General features: G+C 31.1%; 2 protein-coding genes across 3 annotated transcripts in view; one reads left to right on the forward strand and one right to left on the reverse strand.

The window, feature by feature from the left end:
* Position 1: 1 nt before the first annotated feature.
* LOC115235873 (symplekin) lies at positions 2–7,774 on the reverse strand. The gene is made up of 16 exons (XM_029807954.1): positions 7,436–7,774; positions 6,692–6,888; positions 6,354–6,587; positions 5,989–6,273; positions 5,700–5,931; positions 5,441–5,626; positions 4,907–5,352; positions 4,527–4,799; positions 4,178–4,361; positions 3,846–4,087; positions 3,513–3,691; positions 3,270–3,430; positions 3,042–3,177; positions 2,571–2,935; positions 2,239–2,316; positions 2–2,114 (listed from the first exon to the last, which is right to left on the reverse strand). The coding sequence occupies exons 1-16, from the start codon at positions 7,487–7,489 to the stop codon at positions 2,028–2,030; spliced, it is 3,339 nt and encodes a 1,112-aa protein (XP_029663814.1). The 5' UTR covers positions 7,490–7,774; the 3' UTR covers positions 2–2,027.
* A 764-nt stretch (positions 7,775–8,538) lies between these two features.
* LOC115235874 (ketohexokinase-like) overlaps positions 8,539–9,696 on the forward strand; it is a 10,559-nt gene continuing 9,401 nt past the window's right edge. The window contains exon 1 of one of the 2 annotated variants that reach the window (XM_029807955.1): positions 8,539–8,909. In XM_029807955.1, the coding sequence (XP_029663815.1) occupies positions 8,752–8,909 (158 nt within the window). In that variant the 5' untranslated portion in view covers positions 8,539–8,751. The remainder of the gene's footprint in view (positions 8,910–9,696) is intronic. The other variant, XM_029807956.1, reaches the window with a different exon arrangement.

The raw sequence follows: 9,696 nt of genomic DNA on the forward strand, positions 1-9,696 counted from the left end.
TAAAAATGGTTGTAGATGACATATTAAATATGAATTTTATCAAAAACTTTGATACAATGACCACTTTTTTCAAATATCTCTCTCTATAAGCTTATAAAGAATCTATAGCATGTTATACAAAGATAGAAATATCAGGTGTAATCTGTTGTTTTGACACTCTCAAATATAAAGCCTATTAGATCATAAGAGATAATAGACTTATTCTTCCTTCGATGCGACCGATAAAAAAACTGTTTAAAATTGTTACACGTGAACATTTCGCTCGTGTTTTTCTTGTTTGTTTTCTGCTCGCTCATTCGCGGATATTATACCTTCATATTCGCAAGTACTTCAGCTTTTTTTTTAAATGTATATGAGATATAATAAAAATATTTAATACACTATTAAGTTTTTTTCTATTTTTAGAATTCTTCCAAAAAAGGCTTTCATGTTGATTTGTTAGAGACAGTTTTGTTGGAGTTGATGTTACACATAAGTATGCAATATCCTATACATAAAAATATCTTATACCTAATGTACATGTGCAAATGAAATAATTAAGTATTTCCAGGGAATAATAGTAGAGTTTCACTTTTGAACAGATTATTATTATTATTCTTGAAATTCTTACTAGATATTGTTTCTCACAAGAAATTTCTAATTTTTTTACCCATGTTTTTTTAAACATTTATTTAAAACTGTTTTGTATGTATAATAATGTTTTATATTCATTTATTCCTTAACATAAAAAATATAATAGATGCACAGACATGCAACAGATATGTGAGAATTTTTTTATATAATAAAAAATATTTTATTGTTTTTTACACAATGCGAATTATATACGCTGTCATGAAAAAAATTGTTTACTTAAATTATTTTTATATGATTCTGTTATGTTAAATTCCATGATTAAATTCATTTATGTTTTATGTATATTAAATTTTTTTGAGGACACAAGTATTATATAATTTCTAACATACATATATACATATATGTGCAATCTTTTGAAACTAATTTGCGATTAATTTAATTCTTATGCACAAGCAACATAGTAATATACAACGAATCAATTGTACCAAACTATAATATGAACAGGGTGTTATATTTTTATCTATTCCAATGAAATATTATTTTTGTAATAATCGCGATGCAAGAGTAATTTTCAAGCGAATTTATATTACTGTAAAATGGCTGTTTAAGTTGCGATGTCACGCGAGCGAACAAGTAATTAATCGAGAAATGTGTGTGTGAGTGTGTGTCGCGAGCTTCTAATTTTAGAAAATTAAAAATCTATAAGATAAAATTTCTGTCGCGTCAAATAATTGATGATTTAACTAATCTAATTTCCTATTCTCTAAAGCTTCATGTATATTTTATATGAAATATATCTGATAGATATATACATATAAATATATAATATAAATATTATATTTTAGCTAACTTACAACACTGATATTTCTTTCTCTGTATATACATAAGAATTATAGCGTAATGCAAATTAAGACATTAATCATAAATATAAAAAAGTTTCTAGAGATTTTAAGAAAATTGATATTTTTTTCAAATATATCAGAAATTATCAATAGCATAATTTATATATGAGAAGAGTCAGATAGCATCCATACGCTGTCACATTAAATATTAAAATGAATATATAGATGACAGTGATTTAAAATCAACGATATGTATAATATCAAATCAAAATGATAAAAAAAGAATATTAATAATCACTTAAATTGCTGCTATCTAGATCTTATTGTTTTATCTTAAAGTGTTTGCGATTTTACTCTTCTTACAGTCGAACATTTACTGCTAAATGTTAATTGAATAAAGTTTCAAACTCAAAATTATACTCAATGCCAAATGGGCCTATAAATAGGGATCATTGTCAATGCAATATGTAGCTGTCTTTCACATGGCTTACAGCAATGCAAAAAAAAATAAAATAAAAAATAATTTACTGTATGGATTACAGTGCAGATTCGTTAAATATTAGGATATTCGGTAGACGATGCTTCTGATCCTAATACTGGAATGACTTTATGCTAATCTAAACCGGGAGGAGCTGGTTCCGAAAGATCAATTTCCATTGTATCTGGTTTTTGATCATTCGAATAATCGTCAGGTGGTGCCTGAAAGAAATTGATGGAGGAGATATTTTTGGGTCTCCCCAATATCATGTTTATTTTAAAGAATTATATTATAAAGAGAGGGCTTAAAAAAATTGTTCCTTTATATACAGGCATCTTTACTCACAATATCAAACTCATCGTGCATGTCACAGGGCACTTTACCCTGTATGACATCCATTATCGATTGTGGAATGTGTGCTTTCTGGAAAAAAATAAATATTGTATCTTAATAGAATATTCTTCTTCTTCTTTTTCTTTATTAAATTCCCGAATTAATATGAAACATACATAAAACATACATAGAATATTAATACTATTCACACTAAAGCTTTGCTTATTATTATATTTAACATCATATTTAGAGTTTGAAATTTTATTTTAATTATATTTATTCATTCAATAAATTTAATTATGTTTAATATTAAATGTGTGGTAAAAATATGCTAAGGAAATTACCTGATTCTCGGCAAAAGCTTCAACATGGGCTAGCAAAGGAGCACGTAAATTACTGGCCATTCGGAGCGCCTCTGCCAATTGTGCCGGCGGTAATTGCAGAATAACGGCAAAACTTTGCGGTTGCGTGCGTTCGCAACATTTGACAAAGCCCTCCCATACTTTTGGCTGTTTCCACACTTGCTTCAGAATCAGACGCTGAAGTATGTTCATGACAAATCCGCTTAGCCTGGGATAAAGGGCCAAACTCTGTATAACTGTGCGCATCAGTAGTGTTGGCAGAGGTGTCATCTCCATAAGATGTTGCATTACAACCGCGACCGTTTCCTGCGTATATGCTTGTTTTTCAGCAAAGCAAAGAGAAGTTGCTATAAACAAGAGAAGATATATTCGTAAAGTTTATATATAGGCACAATTTTGTCCAAAATATAATATTCTCTTAAATAAACAAATGCTGCGCATAGAATGATTTACCTTTGATAACAGTTTTTAATTCAGCCTTGCTTGGATCTATATTATGTAAAGCTATTAATAATTCTGCAGGTGTAATAGGCGATGTATGCGGTACACCACTATCATTGTTATGTGTTCCAAGTAATCTATTAAATACCTTAAAAAAATATAGATATATTCATTAGTGATACTTTTTAAAATTATGCTTAAGAGATAGCAAATGAAAAATACTTGAAAGAAATTATTTACTTCTTTTACGACGATAGGATTCAATTTTATCAATTTTGGAAGTGCGGCGATCACTTCTTTTTTTGTGAGTCCATTTAGGACAGGTATTAAAAATCTGACGTCGGAGACTCTAGTCTGATATAACTCTCGTACCCTGGCTACTAACTCTGTACTTGGAGCAGCTACACATACAAACAACATCATGTAAAATACAAATAAAAAAATCTAACAAATATATTTTATCTATAAGTAGTGATAACATACATTTCTCTGTAAGAATATGTATAATTCTTGTGACTAAAGTTTCAGATCCTTTTGGACAATTTTCAACAAGTGCAAGCAGTTGTGGGCTACCCATACCTAAAGATCTTACTGGCCCCTCCACTAATCTTAATACAATACGTTTCACATCTGCTGCCATTGATGTATACACTCTCGCTAACCTATGATTAAGCATATAATTATGAGAATATACATATATATTCATATTCGTTTATTTTTACAGAGATATATACCATATATATATATGGCATATATCTTCCATATATATATGTACACATTTAATAATAATATAAAATATGCTTTAATTGCACTCACTCGTGAATAAGATCTTGATGTTCACTAAGAAGAGCAAGATATAAACCTAAACAAGCACGTGTAGTTGATTCAGTCCATTGGCTCTCAATTTGCGGTCTGCCTCTATCTTGCCCAAAAACAATTTCAGGTGGGTTATGAAGGCGTAAAAAGCCTAGATATAGAACTGCATATTCCTCAATCAATTTACTTAATTCTGGCCTGCTGTACAACTGACAGACTAATTGTATTGCAGCCTCCCGTATCTATTTGCATAATATATGTTTTATGTGATTTAATACTTTTTTTTGTACATATTATATACATATGTCATATAAGACGATTCAAAATCTTACTGTATTGTTTTCATGTCCGGTATGGCATAATAAGACATTTAAAAATACCAGTTGTTTTGTTGGCCTACGCACTACCATTTCTTTCAGAAGCTGCAATGGTGCAAGACCTCTAATTTCATCAGACGACACCATTTTTAAGGCTTCTACAGCATCTTCGGTTATTAGTGGTGCCTCCAGATATAATCTTTCGTTAAAAAAGAAAAAATATATATACATATATAGTATATATACATATAGTTTGTTTGCCAATTAGAGATTAATATAGATACTAGTATATACACATTTCTCTTTTTTTCCCCACACATTCTCACACTTTTATATATATAGATGAAGAAAAATTTAATATTACCTGGATAACAATGTATCGCGATCTTTACCCTGAACTAAATCGATAGCTGACACTAAGGTGCATAATAAAAAGTTGTATGCTTGATGTGGAGCTTCCTGTGGTTTTGTACACAATGTAGTTCGCCTCTGAAATCCTTGCAATAATGCATACTCTTCGTACAGCCAACCTAGTGCTAGATCTAATCGATTTCGCATATCATCGGTAATATATCGCAGTACAGCTTCCTTAATATAAGGATTAAAAGTAGCTGCCAGAGTAGTCAGAATTTTAGATCTGTAATATACAGCAGAAACAAATGAATTATTAAAGATGAACAATATTTCTATTATACATGAGAATCTGTGTGTTTATCACTATCCAAATTTATATTCTGTTATTACCTTATAGCGGCTACGCCACCGAGAACTGCAGTTTTTTCTGAAAGTAATATTCGATTGACTGCCATTAATAACATTCGCTCTTTAATTTCCTTTGAAAGTGGTTTTGTCACTTCAGTTAATTTTAATGCCTTCAAACGATTTCTAGCTTTTGCAAGAGATTTTTCATGAGCCTCCAATGATGCTTTCGCTTCTTTCTCCTTCTCGCGATCTTTTTCGCGTTTACGCTCACGCTTTGCCTCAGCTACACTAATAGTGGGATTCTTAATTAAATCTTCCATTACAGCATCTTCCTCCTTAGTATCTTTTTTGTGCTTTTTTGCTTTAGTTTGTTTGATTTGTACTGCTAACAGTTTAGCGATTGTTTGACGTTGTATATTAATATCAGTAGTTGCAGTAGGTTGATATTCCCTTTGGAAAATTGTTGTCATAGTATCTGGTACCCATGCCTATTCAATGCAGCCATTCAATAGAATAAAATACATTTTAATAGCTTTAACTATATATCAATTAACATATACAATTTGTAATACATACCATACTGTCCATCACTAAATCTGTTGCAATCTCTACACTAAGTCTTTCAGCAATAAAACTTTCAGAAAGTTCAATTAATTCTGGTAATTTAAATGAAGGAAGAAGACTTGAGGCCGCTTCTACTTCCTCGGATATTAGAGCCACATCAATCTTTGCTCGTTTTGCAACACTAGCAGCTGCTACTTCCTATGTAATAAAAATTCTTTAAAAATTATGCAAACACAATAAAAAAATGTCTCTTAAATAGAATCTCATATACCTGTTGACGCTTTTTTATTCGACGAACATCTTCTGGCTTTGGATAGGCCTTAATAATTTCCTGCTCTTTTGCTCCAAGTTGAGCTAATTGTTTAGCTATGGTTGAAGCATATTCTACACTAGCAGGATGTTTTATTAATCCAAGAAGCGTGAGTTTTAATTGTTTTTGTACACTAGTTACTTGAGAATCAGATAGCGTTGGTGGAAGATCATGTTGCAACCTCTGTAGAGCTGTGCATTACATCATTAAATTTTATGCAGAAAAGTTTTAAAAATTAGCATATATATATAATATAACATTTGGCATAAACTGTGGTCTCATTTTGGCAATTAATGCCAATGATCCCATGCATGTCATTAAATTGACGCTACTAACATGTGGAGATCCATGAAACTTAATCAACAAGTCCATAACATGATTGGCTTCTTCTTCTAATTTTCGTCTACGAGCTATTTTCAATGTTAGTGGAATATCTTCGAGAGAAAAGTCATCAGATTTCTTTGGACTGTCAGGATCTGGATATGTCTGTATTAGAATTACACCCTCAAGAAATTTTACAGCTTGTGTTCTTATTCTGAAATTTAAAACATTTTAACAATATTAGATCTAATGATAAAAATTATCTTCGTAATTATTTTTGATTATTTTACTCACCCATCGTTATCACTGTCAATCATATTTATGATTTGAACTTTCAGAGCACTTAGTTGAGTCCATGCCAACTCCATTTCTGGTGTAACGACAGTAGCGCTAGCAATCCATTTGAGAGCAGCTCTAAGAATTCTACCACTGGCTCTAAGTGCACGTTTAGCCACAGCCGATGTTTCATCTGATGCTAATGTAAGAAGTATTTGAACTATACGAGGAATTACCTCTGATTGTTTTATTCTAAAAAAAAAAAAAATTAATTATAATATATTATATATTACATAAATATTTCTTATAAATATTGTGCATGATAATAGATAATAGATAAATTTAATGATAATAACCCAGCTTCTTCGATAAATCCTGTAATAGTTTTCCTGACTTCAGCACTTCTATTTATCGAAAATTGAAGAACATCGTCCAAATAAAGCTCTAACAAATGTGGTTCTTTATTCAACAAAAATTCCTGTATTTTACATATATTTGCAACCTTAACTTCTTCAGAGGGGTTCATAGAAGCCTCATTTATCCATTCAACAATCTGCATAACAATACAATAAAATAAATTTAAAAATTATATATTGATTTGTTTCAATATAGAAGAAAAAATAATTCTACACACAATTACTATAAATTATTTTTGCAATAATCTACTAAACACTGTTTAAAGAAACTAATTTTAAAGCGATATAATAATAATAATCTCTATCCTCTCTAGTTTTAATATAGAAAACTACAAAATTGCTATTACATCATTAAAATATTTTGTTTTTACAGAGCATTATGCATTCGCAATATTAGCAACAATTTGTCATTGACATTTGCAAGTGACAGAACCAAAAATACATGTGTGCGAACGTAAATCTTTGATTTTGTGCATAATGTTTACATAAGATTTGCCATGTATTTGAACACAAGAGCACAAAAGCGGTTCTTTGCGTTTTCTCTCATTTACGCGAATGCATAACGCGAGAAACGTATCGAAGGAGACACGGCAAGATTGTCATTTCGCCGACAAAGTTTCGTCGATAGACTATAGGCGCGGATAACGAGACGCAAAATTTTGAGATGATAAAATCGCCACTAACCAAATCGCCCGATCCCTTTTCCGGCTCGGATCTTCTATGCAAACGTGGATCCATCGTTATTTACATACAAACAAGCGGCAATAAATCGCGGAATTTTAACACGGAATTATGCGCCAGCAGGCGCGAATTTCTCGGCCAACGTGTGTCGCATAAGTGTGTTCGACGTGACGACACGCGATTAATCGTTACGACAAATAAACGAGCCCTCCTCGCTCAATCGTATAATATTATGTAAATATCCGTCACGTAAATATCGTAAGTTTGAAGGTAATTTTAAACGACGGGTATTGTGCGATGTGCTAAAAGTTCGATCTCGTCGCCATCTTGGCATTTTGATCACCGTTCACGACCTTCATTACGATTCTCCTCCTCTTTTTGGCCATTTTGTAGGCGCAAGAATTTGAATGATCACGTAAGCGACAATACATTTTATACATTTTTCTTGCTAGGTATTTATATTATATACATACAAGAGACAATTTTTTTCGAGCATCTCAAAATTTTGTAATATTTGACAAACTACTTTTTCTAAAAAACAAAAAATGCGAAAATTACTTTTCCATTATTTTTCCCTTCTTCTATTATCTATATATGACTGATTAGATTTCTTTTTGAATTTGCCTGTTAGTGATTCATTATTTTTGTTAATTTTTCCCGTATAAACAGACAGAGAGTATATAAGAGAAAGAAAACATATAATAGATTGACATACATATAGGTCAATCAAAATGAAATATATATATAAATTAAGTGACGATAAAAAAGAGAAAAGGTTAGGTTCGAGAAAAAATAGAGTAAAAGAATAGATCTTAATCTAAATCTAAAACAATCGATATATAAGCTCAACACTTTGCAATTATGTATATATATACATATATATGTCGTGGATCCGCGCAATAATCATGACAACCTTTGGCTGCGGTCAGGAAGACGCTAAAGATGCTTGGAAGCATTGCATTAACCAATCAGAATAAAGAAATCTTCACTCTTTTTGCCCTGATTGGTCAATCAACACTTTGAAGCATTTCTAGCGACTTCCCGCCCGCAGCCATAAAACATATAATAATCAAGCATTTTTTTATTTCAGATCTGCGATTGGTTGACTTCTTTGTGCATACGCTTTATCGGCGATCTATGCAAATTTATGCGGGCAGGCCCTAATAAAATGGATAAAAATTTCGTGCACGCTTATCAGCCAACTTCAAAGACGTGGCCACATCTATGGCGCAGATGCATATATTCACGTGGCTGAAACTTCAAACTATTCAATATATAAGTTGAAAGAAACGCTCAATTTTGGCTGTTGAATTGTCGACATGACATCGAGTCAGGAGTCTGACTTTCGTGAAAAGGTCATCGGCGAGTCCTCATCGCCAACGGAACCCGATGTGTTGAAGATCCTATGCGTGGGACGCATCTGTCTCGACATCGTTCAAATGTGCGAGCAATTTCCTGCGGAGGATTCTACTCAAAGGTTAGTGTATCGTTGCATGGTCGCACGAAATTCGTTCGCGCCCGATTCAAATGAGTTTACCGTGCAAGCGCACAAAAATTTCATTGGTCACAGAGTGTGTGTGTGTCTGTGATACACGACTGCGTATAAATTTCATATCGGTCGTACGATATGATTATCAAATGATTTTTTTTTTCGAACTTTTTTTTTAAATAGGTATGTTTTTCAGCATTTTACGCGAGATAATTTCAATAAAATATATATAATGCACACGTGTCTTTTCAACGTAATGTTTCAATTATTTTTTATATCCATAAGAAATGAACGATGCGTATTACAAATTGACAATGAGAATGATAATAGGAAAGAATACTGAGAAAAATTATTTTATTATTTTTCTTCATATATATCTTCATATATATTTCTTCATATATATTTCTTCATAATACAAAAAATTTACTTGAATTTTTTTATCTAGAAGAAAAGGATAAGGACATCAAAGAAATAACGGTGACGAATTTAATGATTATACACAATATTTATAAATGTGAGATAAATTAGCTCTTTTTGTTGAACTTTGCAAGAATTTTTTTTTTTTTTAATGACGATAGTATTTTTTCGAGTATTATCTTTTATTTTATACAAATTAGCAACATTTATTTTCATGGAAGAAAGTTTTATGAAAGTTTTACTTTTTGTAATTTTTAATTTTTAGTTGTATTTACAAAAGTAATTTACATACATAAAGTTGTCATAGTCTTTTAATTTATGATTTGAATATATTTTTATTTCTTATTATTTTTATTAT

This window comes from Formica exsecta, unplaced genomic scaffold, assembly GCF_003651465.1.
Source record: "Formica exsecta isolate Colony F162 unplaced genomic scaffold, ASM365146v1 scaffold236, whole genome shotgun sequence".
NCBI lineage: Eukaryota > Metazoa > Arthropoda > Insecta > Hymenoptera > Formicidae > Formica > Formica exsecta.